We start from the raw sequence: 18,467 nt of genomic DNA on the forward strand, positions 1-18,467 counted from the left end.
CTGCTTCCCCACCAACCCCAGGGCCTAGCACTGGGCTTGGAATGTAGGTGCCCAGTAAATCCGAGCTGAACTAATTCAGCCTTCTAACCCCCCGAAACATCAAGCTTCTCCATCCTTGACCATCCCAGCACGCTCTCAGCAGATGCCCTAAGTGTGTAAGAGAGGAGTTGACTAAGATGAGGCAGCCCAAGAAAGTTCTAAAACATCTTTGTGGTACCTGAAGGATTCTTATAATCACGGTAAACAAAGACCTGGTGGAACATGGGGAAATGAATTTGTGATCATGGCCTTCAACCAGTGCATGAAAAAAGTCATTAAACTGGAATCAAGGGGTGGACTGTGGAGGGATGGGCTTTCTGGAAGGAAGGCTGGAAAGCTGGAAGCAGAGACTTGATGCACTGACACCTGGGCCCTGACTCTCCTCCCAAGATGAGAATGTGGCCTTGCTAACAACAGAAGACCCAGGAGAAGCAGATATCTGTGAAGGTAATCCTCTAGATTTGGTGCATAATTCTTACAGAACTGGGATGGAAGCCCTGAGTTTAAAAGCGCTATGACGCAGCAAGAAATCGAGCTTTCTGGATGCAGCAAGTCCCCGTCCTGCATGAACAATGACTCCAACAGCTGCCGTCAGGGACTCCAGGAGCTAAGGGAAGCAATGCTGAGTCACACTGTATCTGCCCCTGCCCTCTGTGGTCCCCTCAGTTCCTGCAGGATTTTGAATTCTTAGCTGGTAAAACTGAAACCTAGGATAGAGGTGGCTGTGGGGTGTCCTCTGGCCAAACCACAGGACAGGGGGCTGGGCAGACCACTCCTGCAGGCCCTCTCCCTCCCTCTCTTGAGGAAGAAACAAGAGGACACAGTCAACTTTAGTCTCCAGCATGTGTTTTCCCTCTATTCAGAGATGCCATTTCTAGTGACCAAGAACTGGGACCATCAGTTAAAAAGTTGGATTCTTTCTCCTACAAGGCAGTAGGTTCTAGATTTCTCCATCATCAGGAGTGTGCATGATGCTGTGCCCCCAGCTGTGGAGACAGGCTGCACTGAACCATCCCCATGCTCACCCAGTCCCACCGTGGCCCGTCTCCACGTAGGACAGTCATTGCAGATGATTGGAGCATGTCTTACCAGCCTGTGCACCAGATACACAAACACACAAGCACACACACACTTCTTCCTTTAGCAAAGAAGCAGGGGTCTCTGAGAGGTAGGGTGGGGGCATCAAAAAAAAAAAGCACCCACAACTAGAAGGACCTGCAACTAAGATATACAACTATGTACAGGAGGGCTTTGGGGAGATAAAGCAGGAAAAAAAAGTGGAGGAAAGCATCTAAGGCTCCCAGCTCAGGTCCCCACCCTCTGGATGCTGCTCCAAGGACCTCCATGAGCAAACCCTAGATACCTGGCCCTCCCAACCTGGGCTCTCCTCTGGGGGAATCTAGTCCAGCTATGGATCACCTACTGCAGAAAGGGATCTTATCCCAAGCTGGCCTCAGAGCAGGCTGGAGAAGGGGGAGCCTCACCTGTTGACCGTGCCTCCTTCCCTCCATCCCTCCACCTGCACGTGATGGGCTAACCATGACAACCCATAATTGATTCATTCAGCAAATACACACTGAGAACCTGCTATGTGCCAGGCACCGTGTTAGATCCCAGGGAGCCAGAGATGAAGTGTGCAGAGCCCCTGCTCCCAAAGACCTTCATTCATTCATGCCTGCATTCACTTATTCAACAGCGAGCACCTACCATCATCAAGGTCCTGAGAGAAATACAAAAGGACAAAAGTCATGAAGCTGAACTCCTAGAATGTCAAAGCCAGAAGAGAGCAGATTAGACACTAATCCAACTTTCCCATTTTACAGATGAGGAAACTGAGGCTCAGAGGAGTTAATGATTTGCCCACTTGTTAGCCTGGGACTATAACCTGGCCCTCCCAACTCTCTCCTGCATGTACTGTCACCCCGTCCTCCAGTGTTCCTGTGTGGCCCCATGCCCCCTGCACCCCTTGACTCTGAGCGTCTTCATCATTCAGGTATCACAGATGCCATTCAACCTGGGGCTCCAGCAGGGCGATGGGACCTCTCACCCACAGCCTTGTGGAGGCAGAGGTGCATTCTGTGGCCAAGGCACACAGACTCTCCATGTACGAGGCCCCCATGTACATTGGGAAAAGAGAGTGAGAAAGTGGGGCAGGGTAGGTGCTGAGAACTACTCAGCTCGAGCCTGGACTGAACCAGCTGTGACATACAGGCCTGGGTTCAAATCCCAACTCCATGACTTACTCACTGATGACCTTGACCAAGTTTCCTAACTTCTCCGAGCCTCCACTTTCTCATCTGTAAAATGCAGAGAGTAATGGTAGCTGCTTCATGAGGCAGTTGTGAAACCTCAGGGGAACTATGCACTGAAAACTGAGCACATAGTAAGTGCTCAATGATGGTGGGACCAGAACCCCCATCTTCAGAGCTGCATGGCTCAGAGACACCTCCAGGAGTTGCATGGCTGACTGTCTTCATGACAAGGACGCCAGGTCCCTGGGGAAGGAGCCAAAGCAATCAGGAGCACAGGCCACAGCGGAGAAGTCAATGGGCTACAAAAGTAGATTGAAGATGTCTCACCCAGCAGAGGCAGAAGGAAGGCAGCATTCTGGGAGAGCCCTAGCATGTGCAATTGGCTGCCTAACAGACCTGTCAGTGAGCAGAGCCATGTCCTGGGCATCCGCATCCGGGTAGAACTCCATACTGGGTACTGTCAATGGGGGGTTGGGGGGCGCCACTGGGGACAGGTTCTAATCTCCCTTTTAGTCCCAAGGGTAGTGGGGCTGGCTAGATAAAACCTCTTAGGATGTCTGCCCTGCCCACAAGCCATCTTTCTTCTCTGAGAACTAACACTTCCCACATAGAGAGGTGGCTGCAGCAGCCGTATCTTATACATAAAACCCCACCTCTCCAGCTAAACTGCTTGGACCAGGGGGACACAACAGACCCAAGCTGGGCCAATGAGATTCTCTGTCTCTTTTTTAACAGCTTGACTGAGATGTAATTTATTTACCATACAATTCACCATTTTCTTTTTTTTTTCTTTTCTTTTTTTTTCAAGGAAGATTAGCCCTGAGCTAACTACTGCCAATCCTCTTTTTGCTGAGGAAGCCTGACCCTGAGCTAACATCCATGCCCATCTTCCTCTACTTTATATGTGGGACGCCTACCACAGCATGGTGTGCCAAGTAGTGCCATGTCCGCAGCCAGGATCTGAACCGGCGAACCCCGGGCTGCCGAGAAGTGGAACGTGCGAACTTAACCGCTGTGCCACCGGGCCGGCCCCTAATTCACCATTTTAAAGTGTATAATTCAATAGTTTTTAGTATATTCACAGGGTTGTGCAACCATTGCCACTATCTAGTTCCAGAACATTTTCATCACCCCAAAAAGAAGCCTGGATCCTTTAGCATTCACTCCCCTTATTCCCCCTAACAAACTCCCCAGCCCCAGGAAACCACAAATCTATTTTCTGTCTCTACAGATTTGCTTATTCTAGACATTTTATATAAATGGAATCACACAATATGTGGTTTTTTGCGACTGACTTTCACTCAGCGTAATGTTTTCAAGGTTCACCTATGTTGTAAAACATATCAGTACTGCCTTCCTTTTGATGGCCAATACACCATTGTCTGGATGTGTCACATTTTGTTATCCATTCATGTGTTGATGGACAATTGGGTTGCTTCCCTTTGGGCTATTATTAATAATGCTGCTATGAACATTCATGTATAAGTTTCTATATGGACATATATTTTCATTTCTCTTGGGTATATACTTAAGAAAGGAATTGCTGGTCATATGGTAACTCTATGCTTAACCTTTTGAGAAACTGCCAGATTGTTTCCCAAAGCAGCTGCACCATTTTACATTCTCAGTAGCAGTGTATGAGGGCACTAATTTCTCCACATCCTCACCAACACTTGCTATTATCTGTCTTTTTGATTATAGTAATTCTAGTGAGTGTGAAGTAGAATCCTTTTGTGGTTTTGATCAGCATTTCCCCGATGGCTAATGATGCTGAGCATCTTTTCACGTGCTTATTGTCCATTTGTACATCTTCTTTGGAGAAATGTCTATTCAGATCCTTTGCCCATTTTTTAATTGTGTTATTACTACGTTATTATTGTGTTATTATTATGTGTTTGTATATTGAGTTGTAAGAGTTCTTTATATATTTTAGATATAAGCTCCTTATCAGATATATGATTTGCAAATATTTTCTCCCATTCTGCGGGTTGTCTTTTCACTTTCTTCATGGCACAAAAGTTTTTAATTTTTTTGAAGCTCAATTTATCAATTTGTTGTTGTTGTTTGTGCTTTTGGAGTCATATCTAAGAAACCATTGCCTTATCTAAAGTCGCAAAGATTTACATCCATGTTTTCTTCCAAGGGTTTTATAGTTTTCACTCTTACATTTAGGTCTTTGATCCATTCTGAGTAATTTTGGTAAATGCTGTGAGAAAGGAGTTCAGTTTTATTCTCTTACATGTGGATATCAGTTGTTTTAGCCCCGTTCACTGAAAGACGGTTTTTCTCCACTGAAATGTCATGACACCCTTGTTGAAAACCAATCGACCACAAATGTGAGGGTTTATTTCTGGACTCTGAATTCTCTTCCATTGATCTGTATGTCTGTCCTTACGCCAGCACCATGCTGTCTTGATTATTGTAGTTTTGTAGCACAAATTTTGAAATTGGGAAGGACAGTCCTCCAACATTGTTCTCCTTTTATAAGATTGTTCTTGAATTTCCATGTGAATGTTAGGATCAGCTTATCAATTTCCGCAAAGAAGCCCCCTGGATTTTGCTGGGGTGGGTTCCAGTTCCTGCTCAACCCCTCCTGAGCTCTAGCTCCACCTCCTCCCCCAGGCTCCCTGAGGCTTCCTGGGGTTTTTTTCCATAAATTCCATCTTTTGCTTAAGTGGGTTTTTGTTTCTTGCAATCAAAAGAATCTTAACTAAATACAAGAACGAACACAGTCCTACACACTGTCTCAAATGACCTCAATATCCCCACCCCGGTGCCTAAGCCCTCAGACTGCCCCCCAGATCCCCAGAGACCCCACTGGGGCCCAATCTCAACACTGGCCTATGCCCCACCCCTTCACTCCACCTTGTAACTAGTTCCCTTCCAGGTTACATAGAGATCATCTTTACCAGTTAAAACAAACAGGCCCGCAATAATGCTTGTGAAATTGAACTAGATGTCCCAAGACAGCAGCGAAGGAAACACCTCCACCACCCCACACCGTCTGCTCCATGCCTGGAATCTCCTTCAATAAGCAGATGAGCTCTGGGAGGCTCTAGGAAGGCCAGACATTGTTGTGTCCATTGGACAAAAGATACGGAAACGGAAATCCAGAGAAGTTAAGTGTCTTGCCCAAGAGTAACTTGCCCTGGACGCTGTGGCTGATGCACACCCCACGCCAACCAGCACAGGCAGGCCCATTGTCCTCCCCCATTTTTAAGAGCTGCTTTAGAAGCCACCTCCTCCCATCAGTCTTCCAGGACTACTCCCACTGCACCCCTGGCGTCAACTCTACAGAGAGACTGAAAGCTCTCAGAGGGCAGGGACAGTTTGTTGTCCATCCTAGCCCTGCCAACTGCCCACCGTCACCCTTCTGAGCAAAAAAAACAGAGTGGGAAGCCTCTTATTTTGACCCCTTTATATGCCAACTCTCAACACTGGTTGTGCTTTGCCCAGGGACCCGTACCCAGGGATGCACAGTCAGTGCTGGCACCTGAATGGCACAGCAGAGCGAGGCCGGCCTGGAAAAGCTTTCAGCTCATGTGGGGGAGTTACAAGTAGGAGGGGCTGCCTTCAAGGGAGGAATTTTTCATGCACAAACTATTCTCACGTGGCAGGATAATATTCTGAGCTAGCGACCAATGCCATTTCTCCTGCTAGAATTCCCCCCTTTTCAATTCACTCAGTTGGAGCAGGTGGTTGGTCAGTACTCATTGCCCAAGGGAGGGATGTGGATGGAAGCTGACCTTTCTTAAGTCTCAAGGGGAAAAGAGGATCAGGATGCAGACAAAATGGTTTGGCCAGAAACCCGGAGGGCAAAGGAACAAAGGTGGTGATGGAAGAGCCATTGGAGGTTCTAGGACAGAGGTGTGCCTGCTCAGGGCTTCCCAGACAGACGAGTGAACATGTGGTAAACTAATATAGGGGCCCGCCCCGTGGCTGAGTGGTTAGGTTCATGTGCTCTGCTACGGCGGCCCAGGGTTTCACCAGTTCGGATGCTGGTCGCGGACATGGCACCGCTCATCAAGCCATGCTGAGGCGGTGTCCCAGATGCCACAACTGAAAGGACCCACAACTAAAAAGATATATGCAACTATGTGCCAGTGGGCTTTGGGGAGAAATAGGACAGATAAAATCTTTTAAAAAAACCCAAAAAACTAAGGCAGACAATTCCCAGACCCAAACTCTGGTGTTGGAAGCCTCAGAGAGCCCCAGGGCCAGACTGATCAGGATGACATACATCTGGTAACTGATGACTCAGTGACCAACTGACCATACACATACGCAGACGCACATGCACACAAACACACACACACACACACACTGGGGTGTTTTATGAGGTCCTAGAACTACGTGGCACAAGTTTTCGTGTAGGTGGGAATGTCAGAAAGACAATCTGATGAGACTAGGGCTTCACATAAAAATTGAGGTGATAGAAAATTATAATTATATTTCTTACACCCCTAAGTGGTTGCTTAAAAGTCACACCGCTATACACAGTCCCACTGTTCTGGTGCCTGCTGCTTCCATTCCAGCACCGGCCTTTCCCTAGATAACTCAGGAATCAAAAGCCAGGTCCAGCCTCCTCCAATCGAGAAGCCCCTGAGACGGAGATGGAGAATCTGACAAACGCCAACAGCACACTCGTTTCCCACAACTTAGCAGGGAACGAGGGCCCCAGGGGAGCTCCTGTCTGCCATCATCTCTGACCTTTACATAACAGGAAGTGACTACTTACTTGACCTTCAGGCTCGCCAGCATGGTCTTGTCGATCCTGCCAAGAGAAAAGCAAGGGCTTTGATCAGTGCCAGGGCTGAGGGCTCCCACATGGCATCTGCAGGGGAGAGGTCCCTGGGCCAGTATAGACCACCAGACCAAGAGGGCCCTGTGGGGGACAGCTGCCACAGGGGGAAGTTCTCCTCCAGCCCTGGGAGGAGCTGGGAGCTCTGGGAGGGCTGGGGTCACACGTAACCCTGTGAGATGGGTACTGTTACTCTCTCCAATTTGAAGATGAGGAAACTGAGGCTCAGAAGGGTAAAATCACTGACCCAGTCTGAATCCAGGTATCTGACTCCAGATTCTGGAATCTTAAGCACTCTACATGTGGCCTCTCCTTTCATCAACCCCACTCCACAAGAGGACTCTGCCACCTAGCTTCATCTGTCACTGGCAACTGGACATTCAACGCATCGCTATCTGCCGAGCTTCTGCTTTGGAAAGATGCCAGCACCCCAGCAGCAGGGACCCGCCTGTTCTGGGAGCTGCCAGTCCATCAAGGAAGCACACTCTACTCCTGGGACAGAGCCAACAGCAGGCTCCAGGGTGCACGGGCAGTGGGATCTGTCAGGCACAGGAGCTCAGAGCAGGGAGGATCACGTTTGCCAGCAGACTGTCCTGGCAGCCAGCTCCTCCGCCCCAGCCTGCACCCGCCCTCGCTGAAGACAAGGCAGAGCCGCTAAGCTTCTATTTTTACCCTCTGCATATGCCAGCCCTTATGGCTGGTAGAAGAGGCCCCTTCCTCTCTCCAGAGAGAAAAATGTGCACAAGATTCCCCCTGTTGGTGTCTCCTCTTGTTTAGGGGTCACAACTATCAGTGTCACCACTAGTGTCACATCACCACCAGTGTCACTACTACTACCATTGTCACCATCACCATCAGTGTCACCATTGGCACCAGTGTGACCATCACCACCTGTGTCATCATCACCACCAGCGTCATCATTGCTCAGTGTCACCACCATCAATGTCACCACCACAACCGCTGTCACCATCACCATCAATGTCATCATCACCATCAGGGTCACCATCCCCACCAGTCTCACCATCACCATCAGTGTCACCACCATCATTGCCACCATCACGACCAGCATCACCATCGATGTCACTATCATCATCACCACCATCCCCTGTGTCACTATCACCCATAGTGTCACCATCACCATCGGTTTCACCACCACCCCTTGTAATCACCACCATCAGTGCCACCAAAATCACCACCACCTCCAAGATGCTTGAAACCCTGGTAAGTTCTTTCAGTCACCCCTTTCCAATCAACTCAGCTCTGCCACAAGTTTCCCATACACACAACTACTGGGGCCAGGAGGGGAGGGAGTGGTATCAGGGGCCACATGGTGAAGATGCAGAGCTGCCCCAGCAATCACAGGTCAGCACCAAGCCCTCGAGCTGAGGGTGGGACCCTTTCACTCTGAGTAAACTCTCAGTTTCCTCAGTAAACTGAGGAAACTTCTGACCTCAGTTCCCAACAGTGAAACAAGCCACACCCAAGGCTCCTGGGCCAGGTTCTTCCCCACACACCTCCTGGGCCCCTTTCTTGGGGATTCCACACCTGGTCCCCAGGGGTCTCATTGGGCTCCCAACCTACTCTGGGATGCAGAGCCTCCGCCTCTCCCATTCAATCCAGCAGATGGGAAGGGTGGACCTGGGAGTCAGACTCCCACGCTCTGCTGTAATACGTGTAACCCAGAGCAACCCAATGGTAACCCCTAACAATAAGCCCCTACATTTTGCATCTTCTCAAGAAATCTTTTTAATTCTTATAACATCCCCGTGTTGTGGGTAAGGCAGAAATCCCCCACTTAAACATGGGGAAACTGAGACCCAGAGAGGGGAAGTGTCGCATCTGAGTTCCTCAATAAGTCAAGATGGAGCCAGGACTAGAACCCAGACTCTTGGTGTGGTGCCCTCTCAACCTGACCACCACGCCACCCACTGGTGCTCTGGGTCACAGGAGCCCGTGTCCCAGCACCCACACCCACCCACAGCCTGTCCGCAGTGTTCCCACGCTGGGGAGTGGCACCGGGAGGGCGGGCCCGTGGCCTTGGCAGGGCTGAGACAGGAGATAAGGCAGTGGCTGTGACACTGGGCATTCCCCAAGTTCTCCCTTGTGCTTCCTCTCTCCTCCCTCCCCCGCCTCATCCCATTCCCACTCATCACCTTGTCCACTCCGATGCTAATGGATATCCACTCTGGCATCCAATGGACCTTTTAAAATACCACCCTCTCAGACTCTCTTCACTGTCTGGAGTGGACCAGGGCTCCAGAAATCTGTAATTTAGCCCTCAACCAACGGCGATGTCCCCTCCAAGCTGACAGCCATTCCCAGATGATACCTACCCTAACCCTCCAACCCCACCAGGAAGCCCTGCTATCCCCTCAAGATCAATGCGCCCCCAACCAAATGCCTGTCATGGGCAAAACACCTCACTTAGTCATCCCATAAGCATCTACGGAGCATGTACGAGGTGCCAGGTACAGCTCTCTGTCTGCTCCACATTTCCCAGAGGAAGGTAGGCCTCAGGGAACACATCTCACTGCCTAGGGCCTGCCCTGCAGGAGCCCCAGCCCAGCCTCACACACTCGTCCCTGATCGGGAAGCAGACTATGTGATTGGAACCCAGATCCCACCCTCAGGACAGCAGCCCCTTGGCCCCAGGTGTCAGGGAGAGCCAGCTAGCAGGTATGAGGCCACACTCTGCCACCCCGGGCATCGTATCATCTTCACTGTCCCCATTTGCCCAAGATGGAGCAGCCACAATCCGTTCCTGCCAGAGGATGGATGGCAAAGAGCTTTCAAAGAGGAGGAAAAGAACAATCAGAAGCTACACGCATATGGGAGCAAGTAATCAGCCAGAGGAAGAGCCCATCTCTTGCCAGCCCCTGGTGCCTCCCTCTCTTCCCCTCACCTCTTGTGCATTCCCCGCCCCATTAGCCCACCAGCTTCCACACCAGGACACCTCCCAGGCACCCTCCCTCAAGCAGTAGGAACCTGTTCTGTGACAACACCCCAGGCCCAGAAGCTGAAAGGAAAGCGATAATGAAAACCACTAGATCCCGTTCTCCAGCTGAGGCGAAGCTGCCGGCAGCTGGTAATCAGAGACAAGTCTTCGACCTCAGTGTCCCCACTTTCTGGCCCCTTGAGGAGGAAAGAGCCTCTCGCTCGTCGCAGACAGAAGCTTAGGAGCAAAAGGTGGCCCAGTGGGTCAGGCAAGAGGCTGGAGTGCAGTCCCAGCTGCTTAGATGAAGATAGACCTGGATTGGCTGCCTGGGGTCGGGGAGGCAGGGGAGGGACCTCTGGAGACAGGCCTGCCCCCTCCTCTCACAGCTCACCCCTACAGGGAGGAGGCAGCCCAAAGGTCCAGCAGGCCACAGACTCCCCCACCACGAAGTCTCAAAGATGACACAGACAAGAGCATAACACACAGGCACAGACAAGAGCACACTCAGGTACAGAAGACCAGCGGCGCAGACCAGCACCTGCTCAGAAACACACAGTGCACATGTGGTCACACACACGGGCACACCCACCCAGCCAGGCACACACCTCACACATGGCCACACAGACTGGCCATCGCAGACACGCACACACATTCACAATCATCACAGACACACATACACATAGACAGGAACACATGACACAGAGACACACACATTCAACCACAGTCACACAGTCACACTCATACCGGCTCCAACTCCAACCTTCCAGATTCCCTTGAAGATTGTACCAAGGGACAGTGAAGAAAAGCTTAGTGTCTGATGTCCCTGCCAAGATCCTGCATCTCTGTCCAGCCCAGGCATCTGAAAGTGCCCCGCTCCTGACCCAGGTCCAGGCACAACCAGAGCCCTCTGTTCCCTCACCCAGCCACATTGCTCAACAAGACTTCACGGCTAGTTTCGCTCCCATCCCTTCAACCGCCCTCCCATCTGTCACGCACCATCCGAAACCCCCAAAGGAGACGCTGCGCTTCCTGCCAAACATGACTGTGGCTGCAGGGCCCCAGGTCCCGGCGATGTCCCCAGGTCCCGGCGATGTCCCGGGGGCTATTGGCAAGAGGAGAGCCGTGGTGCAGCAGGGTCAGCGGGCCACCGGCATAGGGCGGGGCGCTCAGTACGGCACCTCCCCCACTGCCTGCCCTCTGGCCCAGGCTTCCTGTGGGTGAGGCCACAGGGCTGGGAGGTGTGTCCTGCCCCCCGGGAGGCACCAAGAAGGGCAGGAGAGGTCACAAAGGGCAGCTTCCCCACGCCCTGAGGAACCCGCAGCTCCGGAAAGGGCTCGGCTGGCAGATTGCACCACAGCTCAAGTTGGCAGCTTGGCCCCACACAGCCCTGGCTTCCTGGAACCCAAAGGAGGCCCGAGGATTCCCACAGCTGTGCCTGGGAGGGAGAGAAAGACCTGGCTGGAAGGCTCAGGGAGCCCTGCAGACTGAGGCGCCTCCCACCCACTCCCTGGCTCTCCCAGAGACGGGGCCATTGCTCTCTGTTCCACCATGGCTCAGCTCAGCACATGCCAGATAAACCAGCCTGCATATGTAATGACACCTGCACAAACGTGGCACAAGATCCACAGGTACGCACAGGTACACGCATGCTCACATGCGTGTCATTAGACACACACGCACAAGTGTACAGGTACTACGCACTCAGGTGCAGGCTCATATAGACATTAACAGACACCTGCAGGTACATCTCACACACATACAACTCCCCACACAGACACGTGCTCACACATGGATGCAGACACACATGCTCACACACAATCAACACACACGTGCACACATGCCTACAAGGTGCATTCATATGTACACAGGCACAGGCACAGATCTGTACTTCTCAGACCCCCTCGAGTGTCCAGACAGAGGTCAGCAGTGTCCCGCTTCATGGGGCAGTGGTGGAGGTGGGAGGGGGGCACCTTGTGTGCGTGTGTTTGTCTTTCCAGCTGGAACTAAAGGCTACCCCTCGCGTCTGCATGCACCGGTGCTGACCATGTCAGGTACACAATAGGCACTCACTAATGCCAGCCCTTAGAGGGGTGTGACACATACACTACAGTAGACTAGGGTAGGGAGGCACAGAGAGGGCGCCAGGCCCCCGCCCCACCCCCAAGCAGCAGAGAAGGGGAAATAAGGCTGTGAGGTTGCCGCCACTGGCCTCCCTCGCTGGCCCACCCTCCCCACAGCTTCCTGTTTGGGGCCTGCTGCCACTCCAGGAGTCAGATCTGCACTGTGGTGCTGGAGGGCCACCCCAAGGTCATGGACAAGGGATGCAGGCATTTCCATTTTCTTCACTCCTCCACAGCAGGGAACACTCCAAGGGCCTCAGGCAGCACCCTGGATGGGCTGCAGGAGCAGCTTCACGGTCTTGGCCCAGTTCAGGGCTGGGGGGTGGAGAGCGTGGCATCCTTTCCTCCAAGGCAGCTGGAGGAGCCTGGTGGTCCCTGGTTCAGGCCACATCCTCCACCCCTACCTTCACTAGGAAAAGAAGGATCATGTGGTTGACCCTCTGGGGTTGTGTCAGACCGCTGGCTTCCCGCTGGACGTCTACTCCACACCAGACCTCTCACCTTCACTACATCCACCACACACCCAGGAGATGCTCAACAGGCATCATGGACACCTTGGGTCCTGCCTGCCCTGTGGCCATTTGGCCTCTCTCTGAACAAAACAGGTCTGCACTCCATCGGCCCCTGGGGGAAGCACCTGGCCAACCAGGGCATCCACCCTCCCAGCCGCAGTGACAGGAAACCTAAGCACACCCAATAGGACTTACTCCCAAAACACTTCCCCCTCTTCTCCCTAGGGTTGCTAAACCACAGGATGGAAGCCTAAGGCTGTGGAGAGCACAGGAAAATGCAGCCAACCCAGAGGAAGGCAGGGGAGAGAATGGACGGAGACAGGGAACGTGACAAAGATGAGGTTTTAAGGACATGATCTGAGCTCCTGGATCCAGCTGTGTTAGAAGCCAGATCCAGCCCTGGGTATATAAGAGCCAGGAATACATCCCTTTATTCCTAAAGCCAGTATGAATTGAGTTTCTCTCTCTCCACTGAGGAAGTCCCAACTAAAAGAAAAGGCTTGATGAGCGAAGGAGTGAAGACAGAAACACTCCTTCAGCCGCTCAGCCTGCTCCCGCACTGACACCAACACCTACTCCAGGCTACCACCACCCTGGGCGCCGAGAGCACCAGGGTGAACCAGATGCCGCTCACAGCTTCAGCCCAGCTGTCACACAGGTTACTAACAACAAAATTCCTTTCACAAATTATTTACTTTTTTATCAATTAGAGGGAGTTTATGGCAAGCCCATCACTGGAACACATCATTTGACATGCTTTCCTGAGAGAAAAAGAGGTGGGGCTACAGTCACCCCGAGCGTGGGCACTTCCGGCCACCCATCTTTCTATTCTTATCTGTACACACATGTGACCATGTGTGCCTGTCGTCCACAACATGTTCTGGGGAAGACACAGCTGAGACTTGCTCCAACGCAGGCCCTCACAATCCACAAGACACCCAGGTAAACACTCAGGTAGAGGGCCACCTGAGCCAAGTGTTTGCAGACTCAGGAGGGATGCAGACCCAGGCCCCAGCATCTGAGGTCAGCAGGGTGGCCCAGGGACCAGGCAGGGAGGGGCATTTCAAGCATTTCAGCTGCTGCCACCCTAAGGCTGGACTCTCCCACCTGGGGTTCTGGTCCCTTGCATGGAAGCAACAGAAGACACAGAGTCATGGGACTCAGACACCTGGTCAAGGAGCAGCAATGGCCTGTCTGCAGCAGCAGGAAAGGGCAGAGAACTCACAGCATCCTGGACTTCCTCGAAGCCACTGAGATCCGGAACCTTGGAGAGTCCAGAAGGACTCACGCAGCTCCCCGCCCCCAGAGTGAGGGCCTGGAGAGAGAGAAGGGAGGTCCCCAGATGGCTTTTAATTTACTCTGTAAGCTCTGGAGGGAGGCGAGAGCCACCCCAGAGCTTCCTTCACTCTCCTCCAGCCTCAGCGCTCAGTCTCCCAAGCTTCGCAGCCGTGTGACTTCCAGCAGGTTACCCACCTCTCGGGGCCTCAGCTTCCTCCTCTGCAGTACGGAGTGGCTGCCACCAACCTCACAAGATTATAAATGCACATAAACGCTCAGCACAGGGCTCTTATACTTATTATCTACTATGATTCCGCCCCTCCCTCAGTCCCCACTCAGCTTCCTGTAGCCCCTGCTCTGACCCCTGGGCTCCTCTTCTGTGTGGGAGTGGACAGTGAGGGGTCCACAGCCTCTCTAGGAAGGCCTGTGAGTCAAGAGAAAAGAGAAGCACTCTGTGAGCCAGGCCCAGCCCTCCTGCCCCACCAAGCACAGCACAGCTTCCTCCCAGACCTCAGCTGATTCAGCTTGCCAGGTGGTCAGAATGGAGATGAGGAAAAGCTATGGGGACAGGGGAGCCAGGGGCAGTGGCTGTGCCTGTGGGTGTACAATGGGCCAGAGCTGACCTCATCACTTAGCTTGTGTCAATCTCACAACCACCTCTGAGATGGTACCACTGCTATCCCCACTTTACAAATGGGGACATTGAGGCTCAGAGAGGTTAAGGAACTTGACAAAATTTACCCAGCTCAATGGTGGTAGAGCCCAGGTTCTCAGCTACTGCTCTACACAACGATCTGCATCAGTAGGCGTCAATCACCAGATCAAACCAGCCCCAATGACTACAGAACCTACAGAAATGCAGAATTCGTGCAGTGCCCTTTTTACAGATGGGGAAACTAAGGCCCTGGAAGCAGAGCTCAGCTCAACAGCTGGGAGAGAACAATGACATGGGAAAGAACATGTGCCCAAGTCCTCCCAACTCCTAGCCAGACAGGCTCCTCCTCTCCTGAGGTTACTTGTCGCCCCTTCCACGGAGCCCACTTCGGGTCACCAAGTCACAAGGCCCCGGCTTCCCCGGTGGAGGTCCGTGGGTGTTCTGGGTCCAGCTGAGGGGCAAGTCTCAGCCAGAGACCCAACCCCAGGACAGAGCTTCGGGGAACCCACCTAGTTCTCTGGGCTTTAGAGGAACATGGAACGGAGAAAGCTGGCTGGGATGAGAGACGGAGACAGCCCAGGCCCTGCCAGCAGCCCCTCCATCGAGTCTGCAGGCCCTCGGGGGCAGGAGGAAGGGAGAGACAGCACGGTTTCCTCTGCTTGGGCAGCTCTGTCCACGCAGCCACCAGTGGGAGCTGAAAGATGAGACAAGTTCCTTTGCCAGGCGTGGAGATGAGGCAGTTACAGGAAGCTCAGGAAACAGATGCCCCTAGAGAAGCAGGCACCAGATCACTCAGCATGGATCCTCCCCTGCTCCAGACAGCATGAGCTGGCACCAGAACTGACCCCATGGGGCTCGGCCCTTCTCCCACTGAACCACTGAATCACCTTGAGCAGGTCATGTACTCTTTGGGGGCTTCAGTTGCACTTTCTTCAAAGGGGAGGCTAGATTAGCCTCTGTTTCCTTCATAAGTCAGGTGAGGACAAAGGATGATGGCAAAGAAAGCCACTCTGATCTTCAGGAAAACAGGGTGCAGTGGCCTTCAGAGCCAGCAAACCCACATGAGTTATGAATCCACTCCTTGGGATGGAGATAAAATGACATCTAACATCTGTGTTGTGATTTACAGCACTGATCATTTCCCCACACAGTCTATCTCCAGGGACAGCCTGGATGTGCCATTGCACAAATTCTGAAAAGTGAGACAATGACAAAAAAAATTGCAAGAGGAGTGCTTGTGAAAACTGGGTTCCAAGAGCAGGGCTCTGACATACAATTGCACAATTTATTCCGATCTGTTCAGCAATGCCAGCCTAGCAAGAGAACTGCTAGCAATACATGGCTGTGGACTACAGAAGCTACAAAATGTACCATAATTTAAGAAATTTTAAAATAATAAGGTATCACTTCTACCCATCAGAGAGTAAAGGTTAACCAAAAGAACCTTGATAATGGTGTGAGGATATAAGGAAACAGGCACCCCCACCATTCATGTGTAGATATTTGGCAATATCTACCAAAATTTTAAGTGCACATGTCCTTTGTGCTGACAATTTTGTTTTTAGAAACACTCCCCAGGTAAACTCATCAAGTTGACAAGATCTGTGCACGCAGATGTTAATTATCATTGTTTGTAATAGCAAATGCAAGAAATAACCTAAATGGGCATCATTTAACTACGTTGTAGAAAAAGCATACAATGGAATACTATGTAGCCAGTGAAAAGAAGGAGGCAGAATTTATGTTACTACATAGAGATATTCTAAAAACTGAAGTAAGAAAAGAGACACAGAGCAGGTCATAAAGTAGGATCCCATTAGTTTAAATAAATAAATTCTTATATACGCCTAGACAATTTCTGGAAGGAGGCAATGGTCCAAGGCTGATTAGCTCTGAAGAATGGGACTGGAATTAGAAACCTAGCGGAAGGGACTTTTCGCTTTATCTTCTTTTGTGCTGCCTGATTTTTTTTTTACCATGAATATGTTATAATTTAAGGGGAAAATGTTAAGTATATGGACAGTTTGCACTTCAATAAGAAGCAGCAGCAGCAGTTCCAAAGGCTCATTTCTTTAAATTTTCTTATAAGCTACTTGGAGCTCAAACTGACCACTGATTCCAGTCCTGGGACCACCTCTTCTACCCTGAAGGGAAGTCCATCTTGCCCCAGAAAGAGAGGACCAGGGTCTCTCTCTTTCACAGCCTGAATCCAGTTGGTTCTTCTTCCACTCTGCTCTTAAGCAATGAGTTTGTGCTTGAATCTTAAGAAAACTCAAAGGAGCTCAATATACAACTTTGCTGGGGTAAATTTGACAAAATAAATCAGAATCCTTACATGCAGGCAAGGAGGCTTCCAGAGCACAGATCGTGGCCCGTTTTGGGATCTGGGTGTTGGTTTTACATGAGTGTGTCAAGTTTGTGGAAATCAATCAACTTGTACACTTAAAATCTCTGCTCTTCTCTGTATGCAATCATACTTCAATAAAAAGAGTTGTTTGGGTTTTCTTTTTTTTTTAACATATATGCCTTTTGACTTGGCAATTCCATTCCCTATTCCATGCCATCCCAAGGGGAAAATTCAGAGCTGTGTGCCAAGTTGTACTTTTGAGGGTCTCCAGTGTATTGTGGTCATAACTATGAAATACTGGGAACAACCTAAATCTCCAATGGGGTAAAGAAAGACGACATCTCCCAATAACAGAGCACATTTCAGCCAATACAAAGTGGGTGTGGAAGTATACGTAATGACATGGGAAGACAGTTACAGTAAATTTCCAAGTGGAAAGAAAGAGGCTAAATAATATGCTCAGGGCCATACTGTTCAGGGGGTAAGATTAAGGATCATGATTTTTTTCTTCTTTGTGTTTTTCTAAATTTTCTAAGTTTTCTGAAATAAGCAATTCCTCTGTAACATTTTTTAAAAACACAATAAATCCTATTTAAAATAATGGCAAATAAAAGGAAGCAAAAGGAGACAAAAGGGTTACAAAATAGTGGTTCTCAAATGCACTGGGCATGAGAACCCCCTGGGGCTCGAACAGCAGGAGTTCAAACCCCAGCCCCAGTGCTTGCCAGCAGTGTGCCCTTGGGCAAGTTCCTCAACCTCCCTGTGCCTCAGACGAGACTCCCCATCTATAAAATGGGGAGACTTGGGGCCGGCCCAGTGGCACAGAAGTTAAGTGTGCACATTCCGTTTTGGTGGCCCAGGGTTCGCCGGTTCAGATCCCGGGTGCGGACATGGCACTGCTTGGCAAGCCATGCTGTGGTAGCCATCCCACATATAAAGTAGAGGAAGATGGGCACGGATGTTAGCTCAGGGCCAGTCTTCCTCAGCAAAAAGAGGAGGATTGGCAACCAATGTTAGCTCAGGGCTAATCTTCCTCAAAAAAAAAAAATGGGGAGACTAATAGTACCTACCTCATAGGGCTGTTGGGAGGGGTAAATGAGTTAATATGTGCTAAGCCTTCAGAGTAGTGCCTGGCACAGACCTACAGGCATGGTAGTTAACCATAAAATTCTGATTCCATCATTCTGGGATAGGGCCAGGGAACCCGCATCTTTAACAAACCCCCCAGATGATTCTGACCCTGTGAGAAACACTGGATAAAATCCACTACAATGCTCCCAGTATCTTTGGTGGTCCTGGAGTTATCTGTAGGAAGGCTTGGGTACTAGGAGCCATGTGAAGGGGATTCTCACCAAAGGAGATCACAAAGCCAGCTCTTTGCTCTCCCTCCATCCATCCGGGTCCCTCTCAACCCTCCCCTCCTACACAGAGCCTCATCTGGGTACTTCCCTCACCAGCACGGGGCCAAGGATGGGCATCAGCACCCTCTACAGGCATGTTTGGGTAGTACAAGGAGGAAGACGGGGCA

At 51.0% G+C, this 18,467-nt stretch overlaps 1 protein-coding gene across 13 annotated transcripts in view; it reads right to left on the reverse strand.

The window, feature by feature from the left end:
* The window catches only part of RAP1GAP2 (RAP1 GTPase activating protein 2), a 210,790-nt gene that overhangs the window by 168,439 nt on the left and 23,884 nt on the right, over nt 1–18,467 (reverse strand). For 7 of the 13 annotated variants that reach the window (XR_011493635.1, XM_070482582.1, XM_070482584.1 and 4 more), the window contains exons 1-2: nt 10,772–10,979; nt 7,030–7,065 (exon numbers count right to left, since the gene is read on the reverse strand). The exons of 2 other annotated variants lie outside the window; for them this stretch is intronic. Coding sequence is in view for 10 of the 11 variants with exons in the window: in XM_070482582.1 (XP_070338683.1) it covers nt 7,030–7,065; nt 10,772–10,956 (221 nt within the window). In the remaining variant the exon portion in view is untranslated. Of the gene's footprint in view, nt 1–7,029; nt 7,066–10,771; nt 10,980–11,023; nt 11,226–18,467 lie in introns of those variants that run through there. 4 more of the 13 variants (XM_070482581.1, XM_014826937.3, XM_014826936.3 and 1 more) reach the window with 3 other exon arrangements.

This window comes from Equus asinus, chromosome 13, assembly GCF_041296235.1.
Source record: "Equus asinus isolate D_3611 breed Donkey chromosome 13, EquAss-T2T_v2, whole genome shotgun sequence".
NCBI classification, from domain to species: domain Eukaryota; kingdom Metazoa; phylum Chordata; class Mammalia; order Perissodactyla; family Equidae; genus Equus; species Equus asinus.